The 18,868-nt window shown below is 35.8% G+C and overlaps 2 protein-coding genes across 2 annotated transcripts; one reads left to right on the forward strand and one right to left on the reverse strand.

Annotated features, from left to right (window-relative positions):
* Positions 1-283: 283 nt before the first annotated feature.
* On the reverse strand, positions 284-2,689 carry LOC133871806 (purine permease 3-like). Its single transcript, XM_062309229.1, has 2 exons — positions 1,764-2,689; positions 284-756 (listed from the first exon to the last, which is right to left on the reverse strand). The coding sequence occupies exons 1-2, from the start codon at positions 2,475-2,477 to the stop codon at positions 418-420; spliced, it is 1,053 nt and encodes a 350-aa protein (XP_062165213.1). The 5' UTR covers positions 2,478-2,689; the 3' UTR covers positions 284-417.
* A 4,643-nt stretch (positions 2,690-7,332) lies between these two features.
* LOC133871227 (purine permease 1-like) lies at positions 7,333-8,862 on the forward strand. Its single transcript, XM_062308626.1, has 2 exons — positions 7,333-8,107; positions 8,367-8,862. The coding sequence occupies exons 1-2, from the start codon at positions 7,424-7,426 to the stop codon at positions 8,703-8,705; spliced, it is 1,023 nt and encodes a 340-aa protein (XP_062164610.1). The 5' UTR covers positions 7,333-7,423; the 3' UTR covers positions 8,706-8,862.
* The last annotated feature ends 10,006 nt before the right edge of the window (positions 8,863-18,868 follow it).

Here is an 18,868-nt window from a genome sequence, read left to right on the forward strand (position 1 = left end):
GTGGCCAGACAATCTAAAATTTATTTGAGCAGGTAGATCTTATATGGGACCTCTCATAATGTGTTGTCTAAATTGTTAGCAATTTAGACAGAAAATTGTTAGAAATTCCAATCCGAAGCTTGGATGCAAGAAGACAAAAATGACAGCGTGTGAAACCTCGAGGTAGGAGTAGCAACAAAAATAAAAGTTGGAGCAGCTCCAAATTAGCCGAACAACTTGGCGAAAATTGGCATGGCCTTTTAGTAGTGATATTTCAAAAAATTTACAATTTCAATGAGAAAGCAAAACAACTAAATTAGGTTTCTTATGAGATTATAATCGAGCACCCTGATTTCTTTTCAAAATAGATAGCAAATGAAGTTATCAGATTCAAATATGCCCCACTTGGTAGATTCAAGAAAAACAACTTCCGTTTTGTCATGGATTGGGAATTGGAGGCATTTCTGTCACTGGGGTGGGCTTCTTATTCTTGCTATGTTTTATCTCTCCATAAAAGTAAGAAGTAAAGCCCCAAAGAGAAAGCGCCAGAGCAACTCCTTTTTCTGCCTGAAACTTTTCGTAGTAGAAAATAACAGCTAGGACCTCCGTCACTGGGAGGAGAACCGCGATTACAACAGCAGATAGCAAAGACGAGGCACAGAAGATGATTCCGATCGCTCCCAAGAAGAAAGCCTGCCAAAAAATAGCACTCCATACTAGCACCACATAGTACTTTGTTTCCCCGAGCCCGAATTCCCTGGCCTCTCTTGGAATTGCCTACAATATAGAAATAGAATCGTTATTTTGTTAAACTTAATTCTCACTTTGATTGGCTTTAAACTCTGTTAGTATAATTATCATACTTGGTGCTATAATATTCGATCTCCACATATTATGGTAATATGAATTTTTTGTTATTCTGTAATTACTGTATATAGGTCATTCTATTATCCAGTTTCTACACATTAGAAACACAAGCTTATTTAATTTCTACAGTTTTATTTTCTTTAGCCTGTTTTTTTCTTCGTGATATTGGAGTCACTGTTTTCTTGGTGCCACTAATAAGCCTCCATTTTCCACCTGTATAATTTCTCATTTAAGCATTTTCTTGTTATTTTTCGGACAAGGATCCTCTAAGGTTCATTTGAACTGAAGAAGAGCCGGTTAGTCTAAAAATAAGGGTAAAATTATTTTTTCATATTTTTTTGAATAATTTTGGCCTTCTACTTAAACTAACCGGCTCCTTGAATCTAAATGCGTATTTTTCATTACAAGAACAAAACGCTTAGTTGAAATTAATTTTTGCCCTTGATGAAAATTTGGAGTTCATTTGATTCAACAGTACCCATTAGCTTGTCTTTTTCTTCAAACTCTGTCTCCAATATGAGTAATGTTTCTTGCACAATTTTTAAACAATTCTAACATTTTTTTTTTAAGATCAACTATTAAATATTTAGGGTTCACATATAAAAAAATAATTCAATAATTGATCATAAAAATAAAATTAAAATTATACAAAAATTATATAAAAGTTGCGGATGAAATATTAGCCCTCCAACACTGCAATACACCAAATTGGTGGTTACTTTTCTTTTCTTTTCTTTTTTTGTTTTTTTTGGGACAAATATCTTACCTACCCTACTTTTGGCCGTGAACTGCCATTCACACAACCGAACGACAAAAATTAAGAAGATAATTAGTCTTATTTTCTTTTTCTTTTTCGGTCAGTTAGTCAAGGATAATGATTTGGCCAGCAAGAGGGAGAGAGATATCGACGCACATACCTTGAAGTCCTTGTTAATGAGCATCCCTACTGTGCAGAAAAGAGTCGCAAACAAAGACATTACTATCTGAACCTCCATCACCAGCGAATACGTAATTTCCTGCTTGGCCTTCTTGTACGTCAACTCAATCAACGGCAACAGAAACCCATATAGCGCGGCGGCTCCAAGCGTCGTGAGAAACCCAACAAAATACTGCTTATTTGATTCACCCTCCGGACGGTCGTTACTCGTGTGTAAAGCCAGAACACCAGCTCCAATGGTCAGCAAAACCAACGCGTTGATCTTATACGAGGTGAACTTTTGCCTCACCAAAAGGAAAGCAAACCCCGCCGTGAAAGCAAGGTGAGAGGCAACGATCAAAGAAGTGGTTGAAATGGGAAGGCGTGCCACGCCGTAGGCATAGAGGTAGTCATCCAAGCCGGTGAGGATTCCTATGCCTGCGGAGGCGATGAACAAAGGTGGCTTCATGAAGAAGAGTTTGGCTCGTGGGCCTTGGGTGCTACGGCGGTGAAAGTATGTGACGGTGAGGGGCAGGAGAACGATGGGCCAGCCGCCGGTTTCTAGCCAGCTGGAGAGCCACACTCGCTTGCCGCCGTGGATGAAGTAAAGCCTCATGATTAGTGGGCCGCCGCAGTTGCCGATAGATAATAGGATGCAGTTCAGTATGAGAAGGACTTTCTTCACGGCAGTGTTACCTTGAGCTTCCAGTTCCATGATATTGCGGAATTAACTCTATCTCTCGCACTCTCTCTTTTTCTCTCTCTCGTTTATCTCTGTGTGCGCGCTCCTAGATGATAATTATTAGAACATGTGGTGAAAGAGGACAAGAGATGACAAAAGCGTAGGTCCAGATTTTGTGATCGGAGGAAGGCAATAGTCAAAGGTGGCTGTCTGGCTGATGATGGGCCAAAGAACAAGAAGAAAAGTGTTTGATAAAATTCCTCTACGAGGAGTTCTTATTATTTAAATAATTAATAATAATGAGAAATGATTCTTACACTCATTTCTCACAACAGCCCCATAACAAGCTGATGTGGTTGGTAATATTTTATTATTTTTTTACAAAAAGAAATGAAAACGAAACAAAAAAAATAATAAAATATTATCAGCCACGTCAACTTGTTGTGGGGCTATTGTGAGAAATGAGTGTATGAATCATTTCTCTTAAATAATAAAGCTTTTTTAAGGAAGTAAAGACGGGGATGATTGGGGTACAACCCTTTGTACAACTTTGGCACAATCCACTCACAATGAGGTGGGGCCCATACACGTGAGCTCCACCTCATTGTGAGTGGGGGTTGTGCCAAAGTTATGATGGGGTTGTATATTTATCATTTCCCAGTAAAGACAAATAAAGCCTGCATTCAATTGCTGTTTTTTTTTTTTCTTTTTCTTTTTTTCTTTTCTTCTCACTGTGCCTATGATGCAGCACCAGGCGGATTGGAGCAGGGATAAACAGGGCAATCCAGCCTGCCCTGCACGGCACTTTTCATTTAAATAAAAATATTTTAATCAAAAACAGCTTCTAATGTCACATCAAAAGTTATTTTTTATCAAAAAATTATTTTTCTATTAAAAAAGTTTGTTGAGACGGTAAAACATCCCCCAAGTATTATTTTCCGACGGATTGTTAACTGTTTGTATCATCTTAGGGGGAAATAATAATTGGGGGCAAACCAACCGGCCTCCAACAAGCTATTTTATTAAAAAATATATATATATTTTTAATCAAAAGCAACTTCTAATGGGACATTAGAAATTGTTTTTAATTATAAAAACTATCTTTTAATGAAAAGGGGGGGGGGGGGGGGGGGGGGCAGGGGCTGTTGGTTTGCCCCTGCCTATCATTCCTCCATCTTAGGACAATAGCTTACTGTATAGATCAACCGGAAGAGGTATATATTAAAAAAAAAAATTAGAGATTAATGTTTCGTTTGTTTCGGCGTAAAATGATTTCTGAAAAATGATTTTGACATTTTATGGTGTTTGGTAGGGGCGAAAATAATGGTCAACGAAAATCGTTTTCAGTTTGAAGGAAAAAGCTTTTTTAATTTTCGGAAAACGATTTTACGATTTTTAAAACCATAAATCGTTTTTCGAAATTAAACTCTTCGTTCTTACACGCACGTTTGATATCCGATTGTCAGAATTTAGCAATTGTCGATCGTCGGAATCCAACCGGGCCGGAGTCCGACAACATCTGGTCGTTGGTATCCTACCAGTGCTGGATGCCGGCCACCAGAATTCGACCGACTTTTGTCGGATTTGGCCAAAACGGCCGGGATCCGGCCAGGATCCTGCCATTGATTGGGCCGGATCCGGTCAAACTTTCTCGCCGGAATCCGGCAACGGCGACCGGACTTTGATGGATTCCGGCGGCATTTGCTAAACTCTAATTTTTGTATTTTTGTAATTTTTTCGTGCGAGCTAAACAACGAAAAATATTTTCGAAAAAATCATTTTTTTTTTAAAATGATTTCGTCGAAATTAATTTACGACAAAAATCATTTTACGTCAAAATAAATGGAGCATAACTTACATAAAATTCAGAATTCATGTAAACTAGCCAAGATCAACTGACATTAAACTCACCGTGCATGGTTTTTGTTAGAAAACATAAAACATACCTCCAGGATCTTTAATCGATCGGTTGTTTCACATATATATATATATATATGTGTGTGTGTGTGTGTGTGTGTGTGTGTGTGTGTGTGCGCGCGCGCGCTAAGGTCCAAATGCCTCACACGCCCAGATAACAAGATAGATAAAAAAGAGCTAGCTTTGCTTAATTCATTTTTACGAGCAGCATTTGCTTGAAATTTCAATCTCTTTCAATTAATGCTCCGTTTGTTTCGGCGTAAAATAATTTTTGAACAATGATTTTGATATTTTTCAGTGTTTGGTAGGAACGAAAATAATAGTCAACCGAAAAATAATTTTCGTTTAACCAAAATTGCTTAGTAAATTTTGAAAAATTATTTAAATCATTTTTCAAAGAAGGCAGACGCATTCGAACTTCTTTTAAACGATGTAGTTGACCTTCACGTTTAAACAGTCGACCACCACCAAAATCTCATCGGTACCAAAATCTAATACATCATTTTCTTTCTTTCTATTGTTTTTGTTTTAAATTAAGCCAATTACGTCCCTCCACTTCATTAGAAAATCAAAGACTTATTTAAAATTTTATTTTATTAAATTGATATTTATTTTTAAAATATGTAATTTTCACGTGTATTTTATAAATATGTGTGTCAATTACGTACGCACTAGCTCTATTAAAAATGCATATAATAAATTACATGTATTTTAAACAAATATTAATTTTGTAGAGAATAACGTTAACGGAGATCAAAGATGAGGTAGATGAGAAGTAGAAAATGACATAAAATAAAAGGTTAAAATTTCTGATAAAGTTGACGTGGAAAATTAAGAAATCACTAAAGTAATTAAAACTTCACAAACCAACCTCTTCTTCAGTCTTATCCAAAAGATCATGAACAAAATTCGCACTCATCTTATTTTAATATTCAAAAATCCTGAATATTTAAGGATTTTTCTCAGCCATAACTGTGCACTAATTTGCACTTTTCTTTCTTGATGACGATTCCTCGTTATGCCCGCCACCCCCTTGACCGACCATGGTGCTATCAAACTGTGCGTTCATGGCATGAAACATCGATCTCCTCTCCTCCATGCGCTTCATAAAGCAAATAGTGAAATAACGATAGGATAATTAATTCAAAGAATCCAGAACCTTTTATGGTGGGATATTTCGAAGAAGATTAATGATTCACTACTACTTAAATATACAATTTTTCACCACCTTATTTATGTGGCAAGGTAGCCCCCACTTTAATTTATTTTTAAAAAATAAAAAAAACTCAAAAAATAGTAAGGGATCACCTTACCACATAGGTAAGATGGTGAAAAGTTGTATATTTAGATGGTATTGAATCATTATTCTTCGAAGAATGCTAAGCCTCCTTGCAAGAACTAAGTTGTTTGAAACATAACCGACTAAATGATTCATTTATTAATGTAGCTATAAGTAATAATAATAATAGCGGTTCACTAATAAACAACATAAGGTGTCTTAGATATGATACCTTTACAATTTTTATATAATTTTTATAAAATTCTAACAATTTTTTTTATTTTTTTCAAACTAATCATTGTATTTCTTTTTCTCTATGTAGGTCTTACATATTCAAGATTGATTTTTTTTTTTTTTTTAAAAAAAAATTATTGAAGCTGTACAAAAATTATATAAAAATTGTAAACATATGATATCTCGTCTTATAATAGGCTTGCCATAAGATTGAGTTGAAATGAAATTACATTTCGAAAAAATGACATATCTTATGATAAAGTACTCTTGAGTTGATATGAAGAACTAATAGATGCTTGGCCGACTAAATAAGTGAAGGCCTTACTGCACTCTAGAGTACATGTAATGCTATACAATATATATACATCACTAGCTTATGTGACATGGTTCTCTAACTATAAAATCAATCTTTATACATCAAATGTTATGGGACGCCAATCTCCGTACCCTGTAACATTTTACCTCTTCTTTCCACCTTTTAGCAAGCCCGGTTAATAAGGTTACTCTAGTTGAATTGGTCAATTCTCAATACTTCTCTAAATATAGGGGAAAAGATCATTGCCCATCTCCAGCCGAAGATGCTTAATTATCTTAAAGTTATAACCCTATATCTAGTATATTTTTCAAACATCAATTTTTAAAAATTAATATATAAACAATATATAGAAGAGGTCCATATAATATCTATCATAAGCCTATGGCCCGTTTGAAAACCCCTTCAAACGGGGCCTATAAGGCAGACTTTTGAAATAAAATGAACCTCCACCATCAGTCCTGGTTAAAAGACAAAAGTTAAATATATCTGATTGCTCAGGAAAAGATCGACGGCATCCTTATCTTAAATCAACTTTTATAGCAGTACCCATAAAACGACCGCAATGCGAGCAAAACTAGCTATCACGCACCTTGTAGAAAAGATGACCCACGGAAATGATGGAATCTTGAATTGTCATAGTTATTTTTAAAAAAATTAATTATTAAATCTGTTTTTTAAGTAGAAAAATATTTTTTGTACATACTTCGTACATAAAGTTTTACATGACAAGATTTTTTTGTACACACTTCGTTTTAAAAAAAAAAATTAAAACAAAGTACCACGTAAAATTGTGTATAGAAAAGTATGTGAAAAAAATATTTCTCTTCAGTCTTATATATCTATTAATTAATTAATTTTTTTTTTAAAAAATTATTAGTTAAAGTTTTACAATAATTATAAAAAATTATAAGCATTTCATATCCCTTCATCGAATCTCAATTATGTATATATATATTAGGCCCTCTCTAGTCTCGATCACCTCGAAATTGTAGCTAGCTAGGTGAAGGTTGTCAGATAATATCTGGACCAGCCTTAAATATTGTCTATTTCGATATTTTTATATTCAGCCACTTTGACTATTGCCTTCCTCCGATCAAAAGTCTGGACCTACGCTCGTCACCTCTTGTCCTCTTTCACCACACACAGAGACACGCGAGAGAGATAAAGAGGGAGGGAGAGGGAGATACTGAGTTACACGATATCATGTAACTGGAAGCTCAAGGTAACATAGCCATGAAGAAAGTCCTTCTCATACTGAACTGCGTTCTATTATCTATCGGAAACTGCGGGGGCCCACTAATCATGAGGCTTTACTTCATCCACGGCGGCAAGCGAGTGTGGCTCTCCAGCTGGCTCGAAACCGGCGGCTGGCCCATCGTTCTCCTGCCCCTCACCGTCACATACTTTCACCGCCGTAGCACCCAAGGCCCAAGAGCCAAACTCTACTTCATGAAGCCACCTTTGTTCATCGCCTCCGCTGGCATAGGAATCATCACCGGCTTCGATGACTACCTCTACGCCTACGGCGTGGCGCGCCTTCCCGTTTCAACCTCTTCTTTGATCATTGCCTCTCAGCTTGCTTTTACGGCAGGGTTCGCTTTCCTTTTGGTGAGGCAAAAGTTCACCTCGTACTCGATCAACGCGGTGGTTTTGCTGACCATTGGACCGAGTGTTCTGGCTTTACACACGAGTAACGACCGTCCGGGGGGCGAATCAAATAAGCAGTATTTGGTTGGGTTTCTCATGACGGTAGCAGCCGCCGCGCTATATGGGTTTCTGTTGCCGTTGATTGAGTTGACGTACAAGAAGGCCAAGCAGGAAATTACGTATTCGCTGGTGATGGAGGTTCAGATAGTGATGTCTTTGTTTGCGACTCTTCTTTGCACAGTAGGGATGCTCATTAACAAGGACTTTAAGGTGCGTACGTAGAATCTCTTGCCGGCCTTTTGACTTAATTATATGCTAAAAAGTGAGTTAGAGGAATTAAACTGTTACTTTATATACGATTTATGCGGAGAGAGAATATAATGGAAGTTAATTTAAAGCCAATAAAAATGAGAAGTTTCAACAAGAAAACGATTCTATATTGTAGCTATATATGGGTATTTCATGAAGTCAATATATATATATATATATATATATATATATATATATATATATATACTTTAATTTGTAGGCAATTCCAAGAGAGGCGAGGGAATTCGAGCTCGGGGAAACAAAGTACTATGTGGTGCTAGTATGGAGTGCGATTATTTGGCAGGGTTTCTTCTTGGGAGCGATTGGAATCATCTTCTGTGCCTCGTCTTTGCTATCTGCTGTTGTAATCGCTGTTCTACTCCCAGTTACAGAGGTCCTTGCTGTTATTTTCTACCAAGAAAAGTTTCAAGCAGAAAAAGGAGTTGCTCTGGTACTTTCTCTTTGGGGCTTTGCTTCGTACTTTTATGGAGAGGTAAAACAGAGCAAGAAGAAGAAGCTCCCCCCAGAGACAGAAGTGCCTCAAATTCCCAATCCATGACACAATGGGAGTTGTATTTCTTCATTTTTCTCAGTGGGTTATATTTGAAGTTTCATTTTAGCTATCTATTTTGAGAAGAAATCAGGGTGCACGATTGTAATCTCTCATTGACTAATAAAAAAGTAAGTAAATAAATAAATAAATTGCGGATCTCTCATGCTACTTCTCTTTAAAATAGAACTATAGAAGCAGTATGTTTGTATGCATTATGTCTAGGCTAGGAATGTAATCGAGTCGAGCCGAGTCGAGTTTGAAGATTTCAAGACTGGCTCATTTATGAGTTGAGCCTAGATAGTCGAGCTTGAATTCGAGCCGAGCTATAAATTGCATGTTCAAGCTCGGCTCGTTTAGAACTCGGGCGAGCTCGAACTCAAGCTCGAGTTCGTTGAAAATGACATTCGAGCCGAGCCGGGCTACTGGACAAGCTCGGCTCAATTAGAGCTCGATATAGACTATTAAATTTTTCAATGAGTAATCAAAGCATAATTCAAGCTCAAGTTTATGAACAACCTCTATGCATTTATTAATAACCAAAATATATAATATGTAACTATATAAGGCATAATATAAAATATAGTACATAACTATAGTTTATAAGTAACAAATTAACAATATGTTATTATATATAAGTAGAGAGTATAAACTATGGTATATGTATAACGTGAACAAATAGTAAGTTTAATATATTCTATATAACTAAGTAACTAAAATATAAGTATAATATATAACTATTGTTAACCATGTGTGATGTGATATATGTGTTTATATATATATATATATATATGCTAACTATTTAATATTGTTATATTGTTATATACTAACTATTAATAACTTAATATGTTAATTTAACATACAAAATATTGTTATCAAAGTATTATAATTAATATGTAATACTATATATATTATACTATATTTTACTATTTACTAATATATATGTAAGATATGAACGAGCTAACGAGTTGAACTAACGAGCCGGGCGAGCGATCCGATCGAACTTTAAACGAGTTGAGCTCGCGAGCCCCTATCGAATTTTGTCGAGCGAGTCGGGTATGTATCACTTATTAATCGAGCGGGTTTCTACAGTAACGATCGAGTTTCTACAGTATCGAGCTCGAGTTCGGATCAGGCTAAACAGAGCGGGTATCGAGCGAACTGTCGAACGGACTAGTTTATTTAAATCCCTATGTCTAGCTTTCATTTCCAAGTTAATTACTTTTTTGAAAAATTTTCAATCACCCAAACCAACCTCGAAAAGGACATCCACTATTGGAATAAGCTGGCCCTCTTCAAATTAAAGGTCAAGTGACGGCTCCCACCCCACCATCCTCAATTGTCTATCGGTTATTTATGTTACTGTCTTTGAACTTTTTTTTTTAGACTTTTTTGGTATTTGTAACTTCTCTATGTTTAGGTATGTGAGTCTTTAGGACACACTAAATCACATTTGCTGATAGGCCTAATTCTTAGCATTTGTGTCATTAATCAATAAATCTACATCTTTGAAAGCATTGTCTCTGTATATTTTCATTTATAGTTTTTACTTTAGACGGCTGTTTCGGCCTTGTTTTTTTTTTTTTTTTTCATATATTTTTTAAAAAATAAAAAATAAAAAAAAAAACGGAGAGTTTCTACTCTATCTATCTTTGTGAGTTGTTTAAGTTTATTACTATTATTTACTTTGGGCCAAGAATATTTTAACTAAAAAATCAATATCAAAGTCAGGTCCATTAGCCACTCCATTCCAACAACCCAGAAAAAAAATCCAAACCAGTTAAAAAAAAAAAAAAAAAAAAATTTCCTCATTCAAATCAAACCCACCGAAAGCTCCACCATAGAACAACCAGATTTTATTTTAACCACTGACAGCTCCAGACCAAAAAGAAACCAAAACAGAACAACCCATCCAAAACTGCACAACCCCTCTTATTAAACCCCACACAGGCAAACAACCAAACATTGAAAACCGTTCCATCACCCACCCGAATTCAGCAAAACAGAGCCATGGTTGTAACGCTCTCGAAGCTAATTAACTCAAAGTGTCTCTATAACATTTTCGAGCTTATTTATTAAATAACCAAAAACCCCAATGGCTATCAACAAGGAATGAATTGAAAAATTAGAGGCAAATTTTCAAGAGAGACCATTGAACCCCAAAGACACTTAGAGAGACCATTGAACCCGCACATCCGCAGGATGATCGTTTAATCCGGAACCCAAAGGTGCTTTACCGACAAACCCCCAAACATGCGACCCAACCCAGTCACTAAATTTAAACAATTGACTTGGGATGAGATGCATAAGCTGATCGAGCTTTGTTTCAATTTAAATGAAAGGTTTAACCCTGAACGTCAATGTCAACATCTGCAAGTGTTTTCAATTGAAGGAGGTGGCACGGTTGAAGAGTCCATGTCCATGTGGGAGGTATAGATTGAATATGAGCAAAAAGGGAAAGATTCAGGAACTTACTAACAGCAATTTTCTAATTTCAACATTGAGGACAAGGTTGTTGTGGAAGGCTGGACATGCAAATGATAGAAGTAGTAAACGATACAATAACCTTATCTGATGAAAAAGACACAGCCGAAGAGGAGTCCATTAAAAATTGCTAGCTATTTGATTTAGGACTCCTGTATTTAGTTGAGAACTCTTATCTCTTATGATTTGGATGTGTTGGTTGGGTTGTTTATCATTAAAGTTGTATTAGCATTGCTCATGGATGATTATCATAAATGATTCCCATAATATGTATCATAAGACTCCATTTTTAGAAAATCCGCACTCTTCCAAACTCAAAAAAAAAAAAAAAAAAAAAAAAAAAAGACAAATTTCAAAGATTACTTCTTGGCGTAAATACTTTTATACAGATATGATATTTTGTCATTCCAAGATATAATTTTTAACCACCTTACATACAAACCTCAAGAAGGGATTTGAAGGAATTACTAAAAAAGTTGCATTTTTGAAAGCAAGACATAGAGTCCCCCCATACATCCTAGGGTGCAGGGCAAATGATAATCATAGTTCATAGTTCATTAGATGAAAATGATTGTTGTATAATTTTAATAATTTTTTTTAAAAAAAAATAATTATTAAATCTGTTTTTTATGTAAAAAAATATTTTTGTACACACTTTGTACAAAAAGTTTTACGTGACAAGATTTTATTGTACACATTTTGTTTAAAAATAAAAAATTAAAACAAATTGTCACGTAAAACTGTGTGTATAAAAGTGTGTGCAAAAAATATTTCTTTTCAATCTTACATATCTATTAATTAATTTTTTTTTTAAAAATTATTAATTAAAATTGTACAATAATTATAAAAAGTTATAAACTTTTCATATCCCTTCATCGAATCTCAATTATGTATATATATTAAGAAAAATGTTAGATTTACAACACCGATACAACAACTGTATAACAATCCCTTACATGAGGGTGAGTCCCACATGTTAGGGTCTACCCTCATGTAAGGGGTTGTTGTGCAGTTGTTGTATTGGTGTTGTACAAGAATCAAATCCGGCCCCGTTTAGTAACGCCCATCCCCTTCCCTCCCCTCCCTTTGGAGGAATTTTTTTGTTGAGTAAAAGTAAAAAGTGATTGATGTGATATAAAGTAGAAAGAATTTATATGGAAAAGTGGAAAAATTTTGTATTGAAGTGGGTTTTTTTATTTAAATAATAATAAAAAATTGTTTGATGTGATATAAAAAGTAAAAAGGTTAAGAATATTTTGAAGTTGATGTTTTTTTGGAAGAGGTTAAAATAAAGGGAGAGGAAGGGGAGGAGGTTAGTAAACGGGGCCTTAAGCCCTCCCTAGTTGAGTTGAGTAATGCTGCGGAGTAGCATTATGTCCGCATGGTGTCCACATTTTCAGTGGTTAACCCAACTCGGGTTAACTACGTTTTATTAAAAAAAAAAAAAAATTACATAAAAGAAAGAAACAAAGCACGCCCATTTTCATTTTCATTTTTATTTTCCCTCTTCACTCTCTCCCCCAAATTTTTTTCCCTCCACCCTATCCCACCATCACCGTTCAACTCCCACCACCACTGTTCAGCTCCGGCCACCACGAAGCAGTGCCGACGCCCACCATCCACTAAATCTCCCTGTTTGGTCTTTTAGGTCTGTTTGTTGTGCAATTTCTATTTCTTTTGGTTTTGGTTCTTTCGAAATTTTCCTGCAGAGTTTTTCTGTTTGTTTCTCAGGAAAGTTTCTGCCTTTACTGTCTATTTGGATTTTTTTTCACTGTATTTTTGTTCTGGGTATTCCATCATTATCTGTGTTCTTCTGTGGTTGTTAATCCTTATTTGCTCTTGGTTTTGGGTTGTGCGTGTCTCTTGGGTAGGAAATACAGGGCGGCGTCTGTTTCCTATGGTTTTTGTTTTACGCTTTTGGGATGGGTGGTGGGGATAACTTGTTTTGGCTTTTCTTTTAGTTTCATCTGGCGGCATCCATCCTAGAACTATGTAAGCTACTGTTCTTTTACTTTGCTGTTGGGATCTTATGGTGTTTTGCTAAGCGGTGAGCTATTGATTTTCAAATGTCTTAAAATGTTCCATGTTGATTCTCAGGATGAAAAAAGTTGTTGTACGTGGAAGAACTGTCCACCACCTAGCAGAAAGCAGGTTGATGATAGAGATTCAGAGGATGGGAATAGAAACCTAGTTATCTTGTTGATTATGTTGATTATTTTGCTTATGTTGCCGAAACTCTCTCTTATTTGATTATCTTGCTGATTTTGAGAAGAAACAGAGGCTTTCTTGTTGCAGTTTTTTGTCACTCTTGGTACCTGGTTTAACATCTTTTTTTTTTTTTTTTTTTTTTTTTTAATTTTTTAATTTTTTAATTTTTTAATTTTTTAATTTTTTTTTTTTTTTATTTTATGAAAATAGTTTAACATCTTTCATAAAGTTCTTATCTTTAAGGAAGACGAGAACATAAATAAATAAATAGAGGCGCAATAAGAAGAAAGTGCATTTTTTATGAACGATGTCTTTAGCTGAATTGAATTGAAAAGGATCTTGGGATCTATCGATTACTAATTGTATTTTTTTGTAAATAAATTTTAGATGGTATTTTTTCATTTTTGAGTTGAACGAGTGTACTTCCTAAGGAGAGATCTTTAAACTAGATTGTTCTATCATGTAACTACAATTATTTTCTCTATATGTACTCTCACCTTGCAGAGATATTGGCAGAAGTATCAAGAGAGAAGACAACAAATTTTGCAGAGATATGGCAGAAGTATTAAGAAAGGAGAAGCTAGATCCTAAAGTATTTAGAAGATAGAAGGCATTGGATTTCTGTGTAATGCTTATTGAGAGATCTTATTTGTAGTGGATAGAAGTTTTGCAAAAAATTAATATATAGAAAGGTTTTGTTGCTGTGTTGAGAATGTTGAACAAGTTGATCCCATGTATTTTGTTGTGATGTTGAATATTGTGATAGGATGAGAAGAATATAATCAATGAAGTAAAAAAATACGTTTTTGTAACTCTATTTTTGTAGTTCTCATTGTCTCTAAAAGACCAGTGCATTTTTGAGATCAAGACAATTTCTGAGATTAAAGAAATTAGAAATCATTTTATTTGCTTGGCCATCTACTAATCGTCCGCCAGACCTAATTTTTCAAACCTTGTATATTCCTCTTTGTAGCATAGATAAGAAGAGTTTTGCTCATAATTTTTGCCTTATCATTATCCATGGACCACATTATCCCTCTCACTAAGAACACAATCCACGTTAAAGCCTCATATCCAGTGGAACATGCGAGTTCTTCCCTAGTGTACATTGTTCACTTTTATTCAACTTTAAAACAGTGTACAGAGATATGCAAAAGGTGCATAATAGTGTGCATATTTTCTTTACACTTGTACACAAATGTAGGACAATAAACATCCAACTCCCATTACCAAACAAATCAACTCCATTGCTTGAGTATCAACTTTCAAGTATAACATAACTTCCAATACATAATACATTAACACCAAAAAGTTTACAACAAAAAATCAAAACGATGGATGGCCATTTTGTCGGTGCATCAAATAATTGGTTAAATGTTCAACCAATTTGTGCGTTTTAATTTTCTTTATTCGTTGTATCCCATTAAATAGTAAACTAAAATGCTAAAATTTGTATCACCTAAAGATCTTAAATTTTGAAGGACTTAACACTTAAGTTATTTCTTTGAAGTGCATCAAATAATTGGTTAAATGTTCCATTGTTTACCCATACCAACTATAGATAATTTAAACACACAAAACCCATCTTCTATTGCTTCTGCAGTAAAAGTAGATTGCCAAGATAAAGTGCACAACTGATGCACCAAAAAGATGCAAAAAAATAACCAAAATTTACTAGAAAAGGCATGAACTAAGTTATGAAAGAATCCACAATATGAAAACATCATTCTAGATTTGAGGCTTCCCATTGGCTGATGTACCTGTTAGAATTTTTAGTTGATCAAAGAAATCAATTAACATGCATCTTGAGGACTAGATTGATAATATAAAATAAACCCAATTAACATGCATCTTAAAGCTAAATACAAGACAAAATAGCATCTAATACTTCATACATATTTCAACATCTAATTGTACTAGTACATATGAAAATCTACAAATTACAACATAAAAAGATATTCACTTGCCCATACAACACACACACACAAAAAAAGAAGCCAAAACAGCAAAATACATTGTAACTTGCATTCCTTCCAAGTACTAGTACTTACAATGCACCCCAACCAAATATGATCACTTAACTTGGATCAAGTTTTTACCTCTATTCCACTACAAATATGATCTCTCAAGTTTTGACCCTTATTCCAAAATAGTTACAATAAGCAAAACACTAAGAACTATGACCAGCCAAAATGCCAAAATTGGCATGCAAGAATAATACTAACAAATTTATACACAAGGAATTCTACTAGTAGTGCACAAGTTAGTAGTATATATGAAAATCTACTAATTACAACACAAAAAGGCTAAATAGTTCATACAACACAAAATAGTTCCAAAACAACAAAATACATTGTAACTTGTATTCCTTCCATTCCACTTATTCCATTTACTGTTCCAATAGCTTAAGTGGTCATATATCCTGCAAAATTGTGAGCAAGATTTTAGATAATACAAGCCACTCACAAACCATATTGTCAAAAATAGCAAGCAAAAAATCACAGGAAAACAATCAATGTGTGATCATGGTTTCCTAACATGCATTTGGACTATTAAATGTGACATGGAGGGTTTTAAAATAATCCCTCATAGCAAATTATAATAAAATTTAGACAATTAAGTTTCTTGAAATCAAAAGGAGTAAGGTGAAACATGGTTTCAAATGCATCTAATGGCTTCAGCATGGAAATACTGCAACTTGGTCTCAAACTTAGGAAAGCAATGATGGCATTTTGTTTCCACAGCATTCAGCATTTGGAAATGCAAACACCATCCATACCTCTAATGGCTTAGTTGAGTTCTAGACTAACCAATTTTGTGAAATTTCTAGTTAGTTGGAACAGGAAAGCAGCATCAGGACCGCAATCAAATGTACAAGGACAAGAAAAATGTGTAAATAAACCATAAGAAGACAAGGAAAATTCTATAAAGATTTTTTTCCCAGTGTTTAAAATTTTCTACTAAAACAAAATCCAATTTCAAAAACCCATCTAGGAAAAAAAAAAGTGAATCTCAAAATCTATCGAAAACTGTATCTGTAATTACTTCAACTACCTAAAAAGTCCAAGTTCTAAGAAAACCCAACAAATTTCAAAACCCAGACCAAGCAATGCCCATTCTAAATGTTCATCGGTAGCATATTTTGGTGTCTGAAACTAGTATTTAAAGGAACCAAAAATAAAATTTAAAAAAATGAAGGATTGAAAAGGAGGCAAAATATTTGAACCAAAACCCAGATAAGTGAACCCAAAAAAAAAACAAACAAACAATCCAAATAAAAACAGACCTGTGGTGTCGTGGTGGGTGGGTGGAGCCGACTAAACCGTGTGAGGTTGAGAGTAAAATAAATTGAGCAGAAAATGATTTCTTATATTGTCATATACACTGCCATACATAGGACCTTATATACAAGAGGACTAAAGACAGAAATGGAATGTTACAGAGATGCAATCCCATGATTCATGGGATTGTCGTATACAAGGCAATTCATATTTGACTTGAAGCACAACTACAGCTGTGCGATCAGCTATATCTTGCCATATGAGTTGCTGCATGATTTGTGGTGATTGTTGATACTGCATGATTGGTGGAAATTGACAGCAATTCATATTTGACTTGAGGCACACTGCTGTGCATGATTGGTGGAAATTGTTGACTTGCTTGGTGCATATGTTCTAACATCCTCCCGCAAGCTAATGGGTGGAGAACACACATGTAGCTTGTCACGTAGAAACAGAAATCGAGAAGTAGTAAGGCCTTTGGTGAAGATATCCGCAATCTGGTCAAGAGTGGAGATGTACCGAGTGTGGATATCCTTGTTGACAACCTTCTCCCTAATGAAGTGATAATCCACTTCGATGTGCTTAGTGCGAGCGTGGTACACGGGGTTGGAAGCCAAAGATAAAGCACCTAAGTTGTCACACCAAAGTGTAGGAGGAGTAGAGAGATAAAGATGAAGTTCTTGAAACAACATTCGAAGCCAAAATAGCTCTGCGGTGGCCAGGGCTAACGATCGATACTTGGCCTCTGTGCTGGATTTGGAGACAACGGGCTGCTTCTTGGCACTCCAACTGATCAAGCAGGGACCAAGGAAGAGAGCATAACCTGTTGTGGAGCGCCGATCATCTGGATTGCCTGCCCAATCCGAGTCACTATAGGCATGCAAGTGAAGTGAGCCCCTGCTGAAAGAAAGACCATGGCTGATAGAGCCCTTGAGATATCTGAGGACCCGTTTGGCTGCTGTCCAGTGGGTAGTGGTTGGAGAGTGCATGAATTGACATAACTGATTCACCGCAAAGGAAATGTCAGGTCGGGTCAAGGTGCAATACTGTAAAGCTCCAACCAAGTGTCGATATTCTGAAGCATTGTTAAGGGGATCACCATCATGTTGAGACAATTGAGAGCCAGCTGGAAGAGGTGTCTTGGCAGGCTTGGCATCAGTCATTTTTGCACGAGCAAGCACATCAGCGATGTATTTGGATTAAGATAGGTGAAGACCATGAGGTAGGTGCTGCACATGAATACCAAGAAAATAATGCAAGGGACTAAGGTCTTTCAGAGCAAAGGACTGCTGCAGCTGAGTAATGAGATTAGTAATAGCATGGAGAGAATTCCTAGTCACTATAATATCATCAACATAAACCAAGAGAAAAATATGGACATTAGATTCATGGAAGAGAAAAAGAGAGTAATCAACTTTAGACTCAGTGAAACGAAGGTTGAGAAGTGTGCTGGCCAGCTTGTGAAACCAAGATCTAGGGGCCTGTTTGAGGCCATATATAGACTTGTGCAATCTGCAAACGTGCGCAGGGAATCTGCTATCAATAAAGCCTTGAGGTTGCTCCATAAAGACCTCCTCTTCTAATGTTCCATGAAGAAAAGCATTAGAGACATCGAGTTGTCTCGTGGGCCATTGAAAATGGACAGCAAGAGCAAGGATAGCTCTTATGGTAGAGGCCTTCACTACTGGACTGAAAGTGTCATTATAGTCAATCCCATCTTTTTGTTCAAAACCCCGTGCCACCAAGCGAGCCTTAAATCTATCAAGAGAGCCATTAGCCTTTTGTTTCACTTTAAAAACCCATTTATTGGTGATAACATTTTTGTGAAGAGGGCGTGGGCAAAGAGACCAGGTCTGGTTGGCTTGGAGAGCAGTGAACTCTTCTTGCATAGCTTGTCGCCAGTGAGGAGAGGTCACTGCTTGAGAAAACCGTGAGGGAGTTGGAGGTAGGAGGTTGGAACTGAGATGAGAGTGCAAGGCCATCAAAGGGTGTTTTGTGGAAGAGAAGAATTTGTAATTGGAGAAGGTCTTAGGTCTTCTTGTACCATCCTGGGAATGAGTAGTCATAGGATGAGTAGAAAGTGTAGTGGAAGGGAACAAAGGGACAGCCTCATGTAACAAAGGTGAAGGCACACTGGGTTGTAAAGGTGAGGGACAAGGAGGAGGAATAGGGTCTGCAAGAGGTAAATCAGAAACAGGA

The sequence above is a fragment of the Alnus glutinosa genome, chromosome 6 (genome assembly GCF_958979055.1).
Source record: "Alnus glutinosa chromosome 6, dhAlnGlut1.1, whole genome shotgun sequence".
In the NCBI taxonomy this organism is placed as follows: Eukaryota; Viridiplantae; Streptophyta; class Magnoliopsida; order Fagales; family Betulaceae; genus Alnus; species Alnus glutinosa.

Bases quoted from the DNA above. Each gene is read 5' to 3' on its own strand.
- LOC133871806 (XM_062309229.1), bottom strand. From the start codon at position 2,477: ATGGAACTGGAAGCTCAAGGTAACACTGCCGTGAAGAAAGTCCTTCTC. The intron at 757-1,763 runs GTATGTGCGTCG...TCTATATTGTAG, and splicing joins TCATTAACAAGGACTTCAAG to GCAATTCCAAGAGAGGCCAG.
- LOC133871227 (XM_062308626.1), top strand. From the start codon at position 7,424: ATGAAGAAAGTCCTTCTCATACTGAACTGCGTTCTATTATCTATCGGA. The intron at 8,108-8,366 runs GTGCGTACGTAG...TTTAATTTGTAG, and splicing joins TCATTAACAAGGACTTTAAG to GCAATTCCAAGAGAGGCGAG.